This window comes from Planococcus citri, chromosome 5, assembly GCF_950023065.1.
Source record: "Planococcus citri chromosome 5, ihPlaCitr1.1, whole genome shotgun sequence".
Taxonomy (NCBI): domain Eukaryota; kingdom Metazoa; phylum Arthropoda; class Insecta; order Hemiptera; family Pseudococcidae; genus Planococcus; species Planococcus citri.
In genome coordinates, this window is record NC_088681.1 from 1,616,192 (window position 1) to 1,633,496 (window position 17,305).

The following is a 17,305-nucleotide window of genomic DNA, read 5'->3' on the forward strand; positions in this document are numbered from 1 at the left end:
TCTTGAGGAAATCAATGTCCTCACTCCATCGCATTTTTTAATTGGTTCAAGCTTGCTTGAAAAAGACAATCCTAGCGCAGTCCGCTTTTATCCGTTGTGTTATGTATAGGTGTAAATATAGCAAGTATGCTTAATTGAGTTTTTACTTCATTTTTATGCGTGAATTCCCCACTTTTTGAAAAAATGCCTTCAAAACCATTCCACCGCGCTTTACAAATGCTCAGGCACACATAACCCTCTCGGAATACGTTCTAGACACACAGAGACAACACTCACGCACAAAATGAACAACAATTTCCACACAATCGTGGGTAAATTCAACGCTATAAAAAGAGGTTAAAAAAAAGCGGTGAACGTTGAAAAAATAACTCTACTGTAAGGTCGGTGTAAGGTTTTGACGCCCAATGTGGCTGCTACCACCGGCGGCATTTTTTCCATCATTTATTTAAACGAGGAAGTGAAAACGACGATGAGCGAGAGAAAGAAAGACGAAAAACCAACACAATCTCTCGCAAAAAGAGATTTTTTGCGTCGGCGAATTCGTTAAGTATGCATAGCATAAAGAAGGCAAACAAGTGCAAAAATACGTATATTGTAGAACGCAGAAGAGGAAAAATAACAAAAGTCGAAATCGCGCCATCATTATAGTACTCGTCGTAGTATGTACGATGGTACGAGATACATAATCCACACAATGAGATGGTCGACAACGAGGATAGATGGTAAAGGGAGCAAAAAAGGGGTGAATTACGAAAAGATTACAGCGCGGAGGAAGAAATAGCATAAAAGAAAATATTGAAAGGCGTAATATACACGCAGAAAGCGAAAAAACAAAAAGGAAAAAAATAATGAAAAGAATGAAAAAGAAACCAAGCAGACGGAACGAGGATACGCGCATCCCTTATGACATACACTCTGGGTGAGATGAGCAGGCTGACGATGACGAGGAGGTGTAAAAGGGAACGTTATGCCACTGTGTGTATATACTCGTAGTATGTTAATATGTACGAGAGACAAGGCGAAATTTCCTACGCTCGCTCTTCGTATACCTACCTTCGCAATTTACACCACTTCTTGAACGTTTTCACTCTCTTCCGAACGATATAATATCTCGCGGCTAAATTATTACTATACGAGTACCACGACGACGTATACCGAGGAGTGAAAAGCCTAAACCACCCTTGTTCGCTGCTTTATCGCATCGGGGTCGTCGTCGTAGTCGACGTCTCACAGTATATCATACTATACACAACGTGTATAATAAGTACTCTTAGCACAATATATACAGTCAGTCAGTGCGCTATTTTCACATTCTCAACCCTATTCTACTGTCATTAACCTTAAACAACTGCCGAGTTTAGTTTTTTCTTCTCTCCTCGTCTTTCCTTCTTCGTAGATAGGTACATAATAAAACAACGCGACGAATAAGAAGACGATTACAATGGAAATGAGGGTTTTTGGTGCTGTTCGCGAAAACACTTCGTATTTCAAGAGGGGGGGGGGGGGTGAAAGGTGCGAAGAATACGACTCGAGGTGGTTCGATGTACGTATAAGATGTGAAAATACATTACTAACATTACTAGAAGGAAGAATACCATAACATGTTTTGCAGAGTTTCAATCTAAAGTTACCTCAAAATTCGAGATCACATCGCGTCCTCTTTTCGGTGGATTTGATTTAGAGTAAGGAAATGCTAAGTCGTTTTTCAACGAGCGAATCGTTCGCGAACGAATCGAATCCAGTTTTTGATGACAGGAGGATTAAAACTGTAGAGTTTCGTCTCGCTATTTACATCAATCAAATATAATTTTTCAGTGATTCATTCGTTCGCGAACGATTTGCTCAGTGGAGAGAAATCGTTCGCGAACGAATCATTTAGAATTTGCATTGGTAGCTTGTGGAATGTTTCGTTTTATCTTGAGGTGTATTAGGTACGTGATTTGCTTTCAAATTGATTCAGTCGTTCACGACTGATTCATCGGTTCCAAGCAAATCGTTCGCGAACGAATCTAGTCCACTTTTTTGACAAAAAAGTTGAAATGATCGAGTTTTGTCAAGTGTGCCATTTATTCATTATTTTTCGATTTTTCAGTGATTCATTCGTTCGCGAACGATTTCTCTCCACTGAGCAAATCGTTCGAGAACGAATCATTCAGAATTTGCATTGATAGCTTGTGTGCAATGTTTCGTTTAATCTTGAGGTGTATTACGTGATTTGATTTCCAAATGATTCAGTCGTTCGCGACTGATTCATCGATTCTGAGCGAATCGTTCGCGAACGAATCCAGTCCACTTTTTTGACAAAAAAGTTGAAATGATCGAGTTTCGTCAAGTGTGTCTTTTATTCATTATTTTTTGATTTTTCAGCAATTTATTCGTTCGTGAACGATTCTTCTTCACTGAACAAATCGTTCGCGAACGAATCACTTGTAATTTTCATTTACAAATTGAAATAAATGAAGTTTCTTTTCGTGTTGTCGTGCATTATGTAATAATACTTGATTTTCAAACTGATTCAGTCGTTCCCGAATGAATCATCGATTCCGAGCAAATCGTTCACGAACGAATAGAGTTCCGTTCTTGACGATAAGATTAAAACTGACGACTTTCATTGTTACATATTTACTAATACTAAATGACTAATTTGATTTTCATGTGATTCGTTCGTTTGCCAACGATTCTTCTTCACTGAGCAACTCGTTCGCGAACGAATTTTTTATAATTTTTAGATTGGAAAATAAAAATATTTTCATTTTTATCATTTTTGTTCCAAGTAAGTATCTAAAAAGTGTAATTTGATTTCCGATTGATTTAGTCGTTCTCGAATGAATCATCGATTCCGAGCAAATAATTCGCGAACGAACTGACTTCAGTTCTTGACGATAAGATTGAAACCGTCGACTTTCATCGTGACATCTTCACTAAATGGTTAATTTGATTTTCAAGTGATTCATTCGTTTGCCAACGATTCTTCTTCACTGAGCAAATCGTTCGCGAACGAATTATTCATAATTTTCGGATTGAAAAAAATTTTAATTTTTTCAAAAATGTTTTTTAGTAAGTACCTATCCAAAAAAAGTAATTTGATTTCCAAGTGATTTAGTCGTTCTCGAGTGAATCATCAATTCCGAGCAAATCGTTCGCGAACGAATCGAGTTCTGTTCTGTCTTGACAATAAGATTAAAACCAACGACTATCATCATAACATTTTTACTTGACGTCTAATTTGATTTTCAAGTGATTCATTCGTTCGCCAACGATTCTTCTTCTCTGAGCAAATCGTTCGCGAACGAATTATTCAAAATTATTGGATTGAAAAATACTAGAACGAGTATTTTCATTTTTTTAAATTTTCAATGTAATTTAATTTTCAAGTGATTCAGTCGTTCTCGAATGATTCACCAAAAGAATCGTTCTTAAACGAATCCAACTCCGATTTTTGTTGGAGATTTGTAATGCAAAGTTTTTATAGTACACCTAATCCTTTACGTGATCTGATTCATTCATTGGCGATCGATTTTACAGATGTGATGAAATCATTCGCGAACGAATCATCTTCAATGGTCAATAATGAATTTGAAAATGTCACGATTCGTCACTAAACTAAGAAATGGTTGAAAATCCATAAGAAATTGCTTAGTAAAATATGAGAAAACTGTTCAAAATTGTGCAAAGATTTATAAGTCAATTTTATCCACAACTCGATCACTTTCGTCACATTATTCCAAATCAAATAAACTAACGTTATCAGAACATTATACTCCATATCGATTTTTCAATTTCTGACCAGTACCTAACTTTTCATTAAAAATATCACTAATTTTACAATAAAATAAAAAAATAAAAAATAGTAATGTAAATTATGTTCACTACTTACCACTGTTGGATTTATCGTCTCTGTGCAATTCTGGTTTCGCTGTCAGCATACTCAAAGGGTGAGCTCCCGGTCCGGCCAAACCGGATAAACCTAGTAGACTAGCAGCCGTAGCCGGAGGTCCGGGCATGCCGGGATGCGGTGGCATCATTGGTATCGGTGGCGCATGAGCTGCATGTGGTAACTGCTGAGCGTGCATTTGTTGCTGCAAAGAAATCCAAACAAAAGCAAACGCTCTTCGTAACTCTTTTTATTTTCATCGATTTTAATTTAAAAACTTTTTTTTCAATTTAATTGCTCTTCTTCAAAGTACTTTTTCGCGCAAAACTACTTTATTCTTTTCAGAAAAAAAAGAGAGAAAGAAAAAAAGACCTATACACACATATCGAGAAAATCATATTAATGGCTTTCGAATACTTTAAATGCCAACCATTTTCGAATCACGTATTTATACGTGTAAATACGCGATTAACGCCTTGTTGGCCCCTGTTCCCCCTCCCCACACCCCCCGTTAATCACTTTCGACCCATTCTACTAAAAAAAGTACTTAATTAGCGCACACAACATATCACAACAATAGGTAGGTAGGTAGGTAGGTAGGTAAGTAAGCAAGTATGAGATAGGTAGTGAGGATAGTTAAGTGTAGTAAGTGAGAAAGGTACTTGCTCAAATAAACCACGTAAAATATACCAACTTCTATGTAAACAACGTGTCCTTTTATAAATACGTGACAATAATACTAACCAGTAATCTCGGTAAATCTGGTCGTTGTTGCTGTAATCAAACAAAAGTAAACAAAAAACTTATTAATTTATTGTTTCGTCTTTGTGCGCAAGTTTTTTTTTTCTTAGCTCAATTTTTATACATTTTTTAAAACCTAGTTTACAAAATATAAAGTCGTTGTCGTTGTTTACCACTCGTACATACATTGTTGATCTCTTTTGTAAAAATATTACATTCATACAAAACAGAGATATCGGTACATTTATAAAACGCAAACAAAATAATAAAAATAAAATCAATTACGGTAGCGTTTCTTAAAAAGAGCCGAGTTGGAAAATATCTAAAAAAATATTCGCCCATAAAACACAGTCAAATTAGGCATCATTTATACGAGTAATTTCATCGCATCAATTTTCAACTTCCTTCAACTTGAACATTCCCATAACGCAAACAAGAGTCAAAAATTATCCAGAGGGCGAAGAAGTACAGAGGGGAGAAAAACAAACTCGACCTTAATATTTTTATTACTTTACAACGCCCATATAAACGCACGATATTATTAGAGATGCTCTCGTGAACCGGTCGTAAACTCCACTTGTACGTATTTTACACCTGCATACTAATTTGCCAAAAAAAAACCACCATCTTGTACCCGTCGTCTGTAACTTTTACTTCAAATACTACAGGTGCAAATTTTGACACAATTAACCTTAATAATTTTTACACACACGAGCTCGATTTTTCGAGGTAGGTAGGGGCTCAACGACGAGACGCGACAAGAGTTCCCAAAATACATACAACTCGAAAATATTTCCAACTCTACTCTTACAAATTATTGTGGTTACTCGAGTCGAATCAGTTGCAAAAAAAAAAAGAGGGGGAATGAAACGCCGACTCGATAGGGCCATCTCTTACACACCACAGGTATGTACGCCTGACTGAAAATTGAAACCTAAAACCTAGTCGGATTTCAAAGTATTCAAAAGCCTTGCTCAATACAAAATACGCTGAGTGTATACTGTATACCCTTTACAAGTAATATACTGTATAACATTTATGTAGATATAAATAACACGTTCCATATTCAATATCGCCATGTTGGAAACTCACAAATTAACTATCGCGTTCTCAAGCTTTTTTTTTTGAGCGCAGCGAAAACATTTCGAATGCACCTTGAAAAGTTTTGGCTTTTCGAGGGAAAAATTTCAGGTAGTGAAATTGAGGTATTTTAACCTCATCAATCAAACATCGAAAATCAAATCTCTACTCCATAGCTTTGGTCCATTCTCATCAGAAAAGCACTATTTAAAGGTCTCGACCTCTTACACGGGTAAAAACAAGTCGAAATTGATATCAAACTTAAAAATAAGAAACCTCACAGAAATGGAAAATTTGCACGTTTTCGTACTTTCTCAAATCCATAAAGGTTCACTTTCATTGCAAAAGTGCTACTTGATAGTTTTGAACCACCCCTCCCCCCAGGTGGTCAGTCTGAATTTCTCGAGCGCCAAAAATCTGAAATTTAAAGGCGCTGATTTCACTTTTGAAAATATTTTCACTCCAGACCACGACCCCCCCCCCCCCCCCTCGGAAGGGCATAACTCAAAATGTTGGCGATTTTCGTATGCGGTATCAAAATGTAGGTTTTTTGAGCTCCCTGATTCATTTTTGGCATCATTTTTCAAAAATTTTCAATATTGACCCCAGTGGAAAGATGGGGCGGGGGGGGGAAGAGTCTAAATTTTGTAATTTTCGTGTGAGGTATCAAAATGTAGGTTTTTTGGGCCTCGAATTCATTTTCGACACAATTTTTCAAAAATTTGCAATATTGATCCCAGGAGAAGGAGGGGGGGGGGGGATAGAGGACTCAAAATGTGGCCAATTTCATGCGAAGCATCAAAATGCAGGTTTTTTGGGCTCCCGAATTCGTTTTTGGCATCATTTTTCAAAAATTTTCAATATTGACCCCAATGGAAGGGTGGGGCGGAGGAAGGGGGGATCTAAATTTTGTAATTTTCGTGTGAGGTATCAAAATGTAGGTTTTTTGGGCCTCGGATTCATTTTCGACATAAATTTTCAAAAATTTGCAATATTGACCCCCAGGAGGAAGGGGGGGGGACTTGAAATTTGCCCATTTTCATGTGAGGCATCAAAATGCAGGTTTTTTGGGCTCCCGGATTCATTTTTGGCATTTTTTTTCAAAAATTTTCAATATTGACCCCAGTGGAAGGGTGGGAGCGGGGGATCAAAATTTTGGAATTTTTGTGTGAGGTATCAAAATGTAGGTTTTTTGTGCCTCGGATTCATTTTCGACATAATTTTTCAAAAATTTGCAATATTGATCCCAGGAGAAGGAGGGGGGGTAGAGGACTCAAAATATGGCCATTTTCATGTGAGGCATCAAAATGCAGGTTTTTTGGGCTCCCGAATTCATTTTTGGCATCATTTTTCAAAAATTACCAATATTGACCCCAGTGGAAGGGGAGGGGGAACTCGAAATTTTGGCAATTTTCGTGCGAGGCATCAAAATGTAGGTTTTTTGGGTTCCCAAATTTATTTTTAGTCCAGTCATTTTTTTTTTTTTTTTTTTTAAATAACATGAATCTATTTTATTTGGCTTCTCAATTTCAGAATTGAATTATTAGGTAAGTATTTGTAATTTTAAATGTCTTTTCAGTATTTTATTTTTTTTTAAAAAAATGTTGTCAACTTATAGAAAGGAGGAAAGCTCCACACAAGCGAACCAACATTGTTCGTATGGTAAATCAAGGAGCATAACAAAATTTAAAAATGAAAAATCAGGACATTTTTCAAACACTCGAGTAACAACTTTTTTTAATTGGGGGGGGGGTACCGTGGGGGCAACTTTGGGCATTTCAAGATTTTTTTCAGAAAGGGAGGAAGGTGTCAAAGCGACCTTTTCCGCCACTTTCTTCAGAACTCCCCCTCCCCCTCCACAAATGCTCTTTCAATTCGGCTTTGTCCGTTTGAATAAAATTTCTTTGTCAGTTGGGGAAACTCGTTCCTTTCGATGGAGTGGGGGGGAGGGGTTGAAACCCCAGAAAACCACAAATATTTTTTCATAAAACGCCATAATTATCCTAATAAAGCCATTTCTGCACAGATTTGCCAGTAATATAGTACTGGTATGGTATTGTACGAGACCGTAACCTACGTTTAGATCGATACACGAATGACTATACGAGTAGGTACACGTTTACAAGATATGCGACGATGATAGGACGTCTGTCGAATATCAAAATGAAGCAATTTCCTCGCGCCTTTGCTCACTTCACCTCACAATAGACCTGTCTTTAAATCTCTTCGCAATCGTGTTATTCTCTCTCCGCTATACGGCAATATGCACGGTCGCTGCTCGCTATAGTCAGCGTGTATTTGCAAATAAAAAGTATCGCGTTGCCATTTCAAAAAAAAAAAATACACTAACACGCCGTTAGAATACCAAAAAATGTTGGACGTAGGGTGTGCCTTCGAAGAGCTGAGGAAAATGCGTCAACACGCACTTTCGCCCGAAGGGTGGCGGCATTTGAGGGACCAGAGGGAGATGTAAATGCAGCCTAAAATTAGAAAGCCGATAGAAATGTAGGGAACGACATTTGAATACGTAAACCGTCTCTTTTTTCGCTTTTGCCTGTTCGCTCCCTCGGCCATATACCTTCGTCGCTTTATACTCTTCTCTATTACAATACACGACGACATCGCAGCAGTAGCGATGAGGAAAATACGAGTAGTACGCTTTTCCGAAGATGCGTACGACACACAGACACAGACACATGTGCAAAGTACTACGAGATCCCTGCTCTACGTCGACTCTCCTCGTGTCACGTAATCGAAGACACGACAACTCGATGCGATTCGAGTGGAACACGAGAGAGAGAAAAATGAAGCGTCGTCGAGCGAAACTACGCGAAAAAAATGTTAAAAGGCCTCGCTCGTGTTGTACCGAAGACGACTATACTCGTATAAAGAAACAGCGAGCAGCAGCGAGGGAAACAAGGTGGCGGTTGGATTTATACGATGAAATCTAAATTGTGCAAATTCCCCGGAGACGTGTACAATAACCGTCGCAAGACGGCAAAGGCAACCTCTTTGCCAAAGTGTCACGTAAGAATTCTGAAAACCCTTATACGAGCTCGGCTCTGTCTCTATTTCTCCGCCTCTCCCACATTCTCTGTAAAAGAAACAGACAAGAGCGAGAGAGATAGATAGACACGCGCACACATACGTACGTCTACGTATCGTCGTCGTCGTCGTCGTACACGTATAAAGTACCAATCTTCGTTGAAAGCGGCCAGGAGGGCCAGGGGGCAGGGGCATCAGGCAGAAGAAAACACAAAAGAACGAAGAAAAAGGAGCGGAGGAAAAAAAAGGTGAACCGAGCAAGAGTACCAATAAGGGTTTATATGACCTCGTTCGACGACGTCGACATCATATACTCGTACATACGAGGAGTACGAACGAGCAAAAAGCAGAGGAAAAAAAAGCAGAGCAGTACACTCTCGACCATGTGCACCCTCTTTTCTATCCGGCTGTAAACCGTAGTACGTACCAGTGGCCGGAAGGCGAGTCGTAATTTAATGTCCAAATGTCCTCCAACTTAAATCTCTTGACAATAACGATATTTTTCGTTTCGTTTCGTTTCGCGTAGCCAGTTCACAACACACACACGAAGAGCAGGGGGCGAGGGGGTGAGGTGGCGAGGCACCATTACACCACTTTTTTCTCTCCATACTACGAGCACAGACACCACACGTACTCGTACTACATATAAACACAGCGCAGCGTTCGCGATAATGGACGCAGTTTATCGAGCTTTCCCACCCCCCCCCCTCCCCGCACCCCCTCGTAGGCGAATTTTTCGCAAAACGGCTCGCTAATAAAATTAAGCCAGCCGGCATCGGTCAATAGGGTTTTTCCGCACTTTCGCCATATCTCCTGCTCCTGCCTCTGTCTGTCTCTCTCTCGCCGATAGATCCTCCCTTGCACGTTTTTTCTCCGTATTCCAGTCTCGTATCAGCCTATATACACGTACCAGTGTACCTAGCTTTCCCTCTGGACGAGAGAAAACTCTACGCCATCGGCTTCCTTGTTTTTTCTCGCTGCCGCATCCCTTCGTCGAATTATAGAGTGTAAGTATACACTCGCCAAATACAATTACCGGTAGAAATCCTACGCTATAGCTAACAGCTCGTTCTTTGAAAAATCTCCTACAGCATATCGTTGGTACATCGTATACCTACTCGTGCCATAAATACGTAAAATCCTACCCTACCAACTCACTCTCTCAAGTCTGACGATAGCGCGTCGTTTCACGTTTTATTTAGTTCGTTTTTCTCTTTTCTCAAACCCGAACCCAAAACTAAAGAAACAAATCCCCCCCCTCTCGGGCACCTCACACACAACTCACCGACAATTTCGTCGTCAATTTTTAAAAAGTCTCGGTCGAACGATCGCGTTCTTTTGCCCCATCTCGTCGCCACGTCGTCGTACCGTGTGTTTCAATATTAACGAACCGTAAAGAAGTCAGCACTGAACGAGACAATCGCAAAAACACACAAACAAACATCAAACCACCAAAAAAAAGAAGAAACGAAAACACGAAACTTTGGAGAAATTTGAAGCACGAAATACGCGTTAAAAAGAACATAAAATCTAGACTAACAACTTTCGCGTCTGTTCTGTTGGACAAAAAATATCGTCTATAAAAACAAAAACATACTCATAGGAGGAGGTGAGGAAGTAGGGGAGGGGGTGTGGATGGCTTAAATCATCATCGACGAAAATGCTGGCACTTGATAACTATTTTGAGCTCCTACTCCACGATTTTAAACGAAATTAAACTAGATTGAAAGCTTGTCCGTCGAGGGGGGGGGGGAGCAAGGGGGCACTTCGCCCCGGGCCCGCGTTTTTTGGAGAACTCAGCAAAAGAAACAAATTAATTTTTTGCCATAATAATTTCAAATTACAAAAAGTCAGGCATGAAATTCACTATTTAATTTTTTTTTTACTGACTTTAGTGACTGAGAAATAGCAAAAAAGTGACCAAAATTTTGAGAATCGAGAGCAAAGTATAGATTATGTTGGTGGGGAAGTCCGCATAAGGATCTATTGAACCCCCCCCCCCCGGTCGATCTTCCAGGACAACTTTTTTCTTAAAGGGGGCCAGTTTTAAGGAACATTTCCAGCCCTTGTCCTCAAAAAAAGTGGCCCTACTTACCAAATGGCGGTCATTTTGATTGACAGGTCAGTCGAAATCGCAGATTTTGGGTTCCAACGTAGGACTTGCACGAAACTTTTAAAACCGTACAAAGATAGATCGAAAGATTAGGCAAAAATTTATCACCTGTCAAAATTTCAAGTGCTGAAGCGCCTTATTTCGATTTTTAGTGAATTTTTGACAATCAAATTTAGGTCAAAAATGAGGTACAGGGTGGCTAACAAAATTTCAAAATGAAAAATAAGGACTTTTAGTAGGACTTTCAGAAGGTCATTTTTCGAGCACTTATGGAATTTTTTGAGGTGTAGGGGGGCGGGTGTCAAAAATGTTTTCAAGTGGGAGGTTCAAAATTTTCATTCAATTTTTTAGCCAAAGGAATTTTAGCAGGACTTTTAACAGGACAGTTTTTGAACACTTGGGATTTTTTAAGAGGGGGAGGGAGTGGGCGAGATTTCAAGGAAAAGAGAAACAAACTGGCCCTGGCGAAGCGAGGGCGAAAGCTCTCAAAAATTAGAAGGTATTTTGGGAAATATAAAAAATTATGTTATCTTGTGTGATGAGTTACTATAATAATTTTTTTGAAAATTTAAAATCCGAAAAAGAAAAGCTAACGGACCCGAGCAAAGCGAGGGCAAAAGCCCACTAAAATCATTATTTCGAGTTCCAGAGATACAAAAACGATGTTTGTATGTGTGACGAATTATTCGTGTTTTGCTTCAAAATTTTAAAATTTGAATTACGATTTTTTTTTTTGAAAAATTAAAACTGGAAAAAGAAAATTTAACGGGCCCGGGCGAAGCGAGGGCAAAAGCTTTAGAAATTCAGTATTTTGAGAGGTATGAAAACGATGTTTTTTTGTGTAATAAGCTACCTATATATTTTGCTACAAAATCTTAAAATTTAAATGATGATGCAAAATCCCAATTCAAAAAAAAAAAAAAAAAGAAAACAAAAAATTCAAACTTTTGTAGTTTTTTCGAAAAAAGGGGGAGGGGGTGGTACTGAAAAAAAGTCGCGATTTTTGAATATCAAATTTTGGTAGACACCCTGAATTATAAGACCCGACTATTATGTAAATTGACGTTATATTTTCGTAATTTGAGAACCATTGGTTTTCAGTATGTATGTATGTACTTGCATACAGTGTATCGGATGCGGAGCAGTGCGGCGGCGGTTTCACTACCTGTCACTGGATCCGCGTCCGCGTCCCAGTCCCAGTCCCAGTCGTTGTTTATGCATGTAAATTGACTTTAAAACAGGTAGTGCGATCGCAACGAAGCGTGTAATGCCTCTCGTTATTTTTATTACAGTATCCTATATCCTCTATATATGCTATGGGACCCTTGCCCTCTGTCTCTTTGGCACTCGTGTATTGTGTGGTGGAGCGTACGATGATACGAGTACCCTCGATACGAGTTACGAGTTCAGATTTTTTTTAGTCAATCGAGAACTCACGTCAGTTCAAAATCGAGTCATTTTTCCAGCGAAAAGGTTATATGAAAACGAAACTTAATTATCAATCCGCGATTCCGCATCCGGCACTCTCTGTTGTTTCGCGATAAATCAGCCTGATGCGTCAGGCAGTGCTCGTCTAATTTTTCACATTATCGTATATCTATTATCTATATACTGATTGTGAGCAACCAAGTGAGTAGGTACCTGCGATATTCAATTTGATTTTCACGGAATTGCTAATTATAGAGACGAATGTACTCGTATGTATGTATGTCGGGCAATTATTATATACGAGTATTTTTAATACCGACGAGTACCATGATCGGTAAATTGCTGTTATCGTGCTCGTATAGGATACATGGGTATTGGGTATAGGGCATGTCGACATGAAGAGCGCTAATGAAAATATATTATCGATTTTCGTCGATAAACGCTAATGATGTAATTATTGCTCGTATCTACATTATTTGTGTATGTATACATGTAGATAGATACCACACACAAGTAAAGCACGTATAACATATAGAGACTACAAACACATACGAGCAAACATACGTCGCGGGGATAATATGGGTTACACGCTTCATCGAGTGATATTGATGAATTGAAAGGTCGCACGTTTAATTAGGCAAGGTTCATCGGCGGAAAATTCAACCGTCAACAGATAAGAAATTTTTTAACCAAATTATATGTACACTACATGCGGTGATAGTCTAATGAACGATTAAGTAGCTACCGCCAGTGAAAATATTTACCCAGCGCAGCGTATGTCATTTACAAGTCAAACGATAACATGTACCTAACTTGGTAGCATGTACATTGTACAATGTACATACGTTTACACGAGTACGTACATTTAGCAGGTATACAGGAGTGGAAAAAACCGTCTAGATACTTTGCATTTTGACCAAATATATACTCGAAAAGTCGACTTCCGAGTTCAAACGTGTTCTATAGGTGCAAATTTCAGGAGCTTAAGTTCTTCATTAATTTAAATTTTAAAAAATTCTAAAGTGTGCCCCTGAGAGAATGGGGGAGGGCGGACAAGCATCCGGATCGAATTTCTTCATTTATTGACGTGCAGATGTAGAACAATACAAGTAATCAATCGTAATATTGCTATCAACCAAATTGGCGAGTGGATGACCTATCGAGAACTGACTGTTAAGAACGATTTTTAAACCTTTTTTTTTTTTTTTTTACGAAATATCATTTCTCCCCCCCCCTTCCATCTCAAATGACAGTAGACTGCCCTGAAGAACTAAAATCGACGGATAAAGCCGAAGACGCAGCCGGAGGATGTAAGTTGATTGCAACCTGGCAAAAATCTTCTCACCAAGCGAAAATAATCATTTCACAAACCATTTCCGAAGAGCTACACAGATGACTGACGTATGGCACGTTCCTGGTATTTCGAAGAATTTGTTCTCAGTCATAGCCGCGCAGGATAAAAAGCCTGAGGGCAGATTTCATTCGAAATCAAACGTTTTGCAAATTCGAAGCGGTTCAAGATCAAAAAGTGGTACTCTTTTCAAAGCGTTGTTTGAGACCATTTTGCCAGAACCTCAGGTGAATGCTGTTGAGAGCAGCGAAATCGTGCAACTTTATCACGAACGATGGGACCATATCGATAAAAATCATGTTCAAGCTAAACTTGCAGAATTGGGCCTGAAGAAATGATCGAAGAAAAAACTAAAACCAATTTGAGCAAACCCTGTCAGTTCGAGAAATTGCATCACGAAACGTTCGAACAACATTCTTCAACCAGAGCAGTTGGTGAGCTGCTATCTGGTGATATTTGAGGGTCATTAGATAGTTCCTTTGGTGGTCGCAAATATCTCATCGTTATCAAAGAGGATTATTTGAATTATTATCATACGTTTGTCGAGAAGGAGAAAACCACTGCAGTAGTATCTCGCTGCGTTAGAGAGGTACTATCCAAAGCTCGTGCCCTTGGTCATCGAGTGTTAGAATTTCAGTCTGACAACCAAGGCGAGTTCGATAACAAAGCAGTTCATTCAGTATTACGAGAGTTCAATGTTCATCAACGGTTTACGCCACACACAGCTGTTGAATGCGGTAGCAGTGAGATTGTCAAGATGGCGCGAACATTGAAATTTTTGAATCCAGAGATTACGTATCCGGTCAAGATCTGGGCTGAACTGGTCACCACCGCTTCGTATTTGCTGAATCGAGTAGGCAAATCATCGATCAATGGTTCAACTCCTTACAAGATGTGGTTTGGTATACCACCGCGAATACAACACCTTCAAATTGTTAGTTTGAAGTGTTACGTCAATGTTACGATCCAGTCACATTGAAATCTGGATAAAAAGGTTCTAGAAGGTTACCTCATCAGATACAATGGTGATGCTGATGAGCAGTATCGAGTTTACATTCCAGAGAAACATGACATTGTTATTTCGAAAGATGTCACCTTCAATGAGAAACTTCGAGATTGCAACCAACGAGTTACCTTACCAATCAATCGAGATTTGCTAGATCTGATTGATAACGATACCGATACCAAAATAAGCGATGAGAAGGATACTAAAAGTGCACCTTCTACGTCGAAGTCATCGCCTGTTACGCCTAAATCTTCGACCAAATCGACTTCGAAAAGTTCGCCGAATCTTTGAATAGTTCCTTGCTCGGAAATGACAAATTCGATAATGCTAACAATGATACTTATCAAAACGCTAACGACGATCTAGAAGAATCCGAGCTTCTGTCTAGATGGAGAAATTTACGCGATAACAATCGTTTGAATTCTCAAGACGTCAATGATCACGCTAATTGTGTTGAGATTGAGATTTTCACGGCTGAAATAGAAGCTTCACCGAAATCGTATGCGGAAGCTGTTCGAAGCCAAAATCGTTTCAATTCGAAAGACCCTATGGACACTGTGAGCCGTTCCATAGCCACTACGATGCGCCGGATTTGCGTTCAAGATCTCTGGGAAAGCGATCGGACATCGATAAGTCTGATATTTCCATTAGATCATCGGTTAGCAGCAAACTAGCTGTTGTTACATTGCCAGAGACACGTCCAAATCTCTCTGGAAAATCCTATAACCAAAAATGTCAGCTGTCTACATTACGTAATTCCCAGACAGCTCCAACGTTCCAGCTTTGCTGAATTCGCCGGATATCTGAGTCTGTTTCACTCAACAACTGGCGTACCTTTTCAAATATGCTGACCCGGCGATTTGTGGATCTAGGCAGCTGATTGAGTTGCTTATCCAAGTTCATCGCCGCTATCAAAGCGTCTTTATCATCGATCGAATTTGAGGAAAAATGATCAACGTTTTTCATGTTCGTAGGGAGCAGTTTTTATTTTTGCTCGATAATTCTCGAATTTGGGAAAGTGTTGAAAATAATGTAAAATTTGCGTATACATCGTAATCGTTTATTTACTTCGTAATTACTCGTAATTCGTCGTATTATCGAGATACATTGTATGGTTTACATTTCTGTCAAGTCAACAAACATCAATCAAGACTTTTAGATTTTTTTCTATTCGAATATCCGAGATTCTATTCGATTAAGTATTACAGTTTTCACGCTAACGTTCGCATTATGGCGATTTCATTCCGTTTTATTTTTGTGTACCTATATATCTTTGTATTAGTGTAAATATATTCGAATACATTTTTTATTTCGAATTGAGCATCGTATTTTATTAGGTTATGAGTTCGAATTTCATGAATCTTATTAAAGTTTACCAGCAAAAAGTACATTCATCCTCATGGATAAACTACCTGGATTTCCCAAACACGAAAATAACAATCCAGCACCTTACTTAATTACCAAGTAGGTAAAGGTATAGCTGGCGAAGTCGAAGCGCCGAAGCCGCAAAGAAGCCCAATAAATCGACAATCCTCTCTCATCTTCCTTCTGTAGGTAACCACTCTCTCCGCAACTCGTCCTTTTAACGCTATTAAACTTTATATACGTCGATAATGAAATTAGAATTAGATATTCCAGATGATACGCGCGACAAGGCAGGAGGCAGGAGGCGGCGGGTAGGCAACCCGTGTTCGTTATCCTTATCATCGTTGGCTCAACTCAGTTCTTCAGTTCAGTTCAGACTACCAAATGAGATTCTCTCCTCTCGTACATAGCTCGTTCTCGTTCTGCTCGAAATGTAAGCTTCGTAGTCGTAGTCGTAGTCGTCATCATCGAACACGCTAAATTGGTGACCGAACTACCAGTAAACCCACCTGACGGTAGTTGGTAGTCGTATCGTGCATTATCATTTTACACGACGACTCGAATATCAATGAGATAACAACGACGACGACGACTAATGCATTCAAATACCAACACATATACCGCCATAATATTGCACATATACACGTCTATCTTCTCACACAGCAACTACTCGCGAGCACATCTACATACCACCATACGTGTAAAAAAAGAAATTCTGCAACTCACGACATCTCTCCCTTTCCTTTCTACTCCTCTGTCTACCCGCAGTGAAAACAAAGACAGCAATTTCCTTCGTTAACCAACTCAAACCCAGTGTTCTAAACACTTGTCCCATTTAGAAAAGCTCGGTTTCAAAATTTTCATCTTATGCAACAATGAAGGGAGAGAGGGTGTTGGTCTGAATAGGGTCAGAAATCGAAGCATTTCTCAAATCCTCATCCTCGGATCAGAATTTCATTTCCAACATGGCGAAAATATGGGAAACCACCGAAGATACGTATAGGTATCAACTAATTCTAAATTCGTATAGAAAATCACAGCTACTTACTCCAATAATAGCGTTTAATTCCGTCATCGTGACTTGTTTGGCTCTTTCTACGGCTGTGGCGACTTGCTGCTGATGCTGTAAAATAAACACAAAGTCGATTAAGAACGGAAAATTTGCTGCTACTCGTACGATAAGAAAACAAGAATTTGAGGATGAAATCGCCCTGGCTGTAGAGCGAAGTGTAAAATAAGGAAATCAGAAAAACGGTCACGTTTTAGATGACCTCTAAATATTGGCCAGTGTTTTCTTCATAA

At 39.1% G+C, this 17,305-nt stretch overlaps 1 protein-coding gene across 6 annotated transcripts in view; it reads right to left on the reverse strand.

Moving 5' to 3' along the window:
* gro (groucho) overlaps positions 1-17,305 on the reverse strand; it is a 182,676-nt gene that overhangs the window by 30,742 nt on the left and 134,629 nt on the right. For 5 of the 6 annotated variants that reach the window (XM_065365756.1, XM_065365757.1, XM_065365753.1 and 2 more), the window contains 3 exons: positions 17,052-17,126; positions 4,619-4,648; positions 3,878-4,079 (listed from right to left, as the gene is read on the reverse strand). In XM_065365756.1, coding sequence (XP_065221828.1) covers positions 3,878-4,079; positions 4,619-4,648; positions 17,052-17,126 — 307 coding nt within the window. The remainder of the gene's footprint in view (positions 1-3,877; positions 4,080-4,618; positions 4,649-17,051; positions 17,127-17,305) is intronic. The other variant, XM_065365758.1, reaches the window with a different exon arrangement.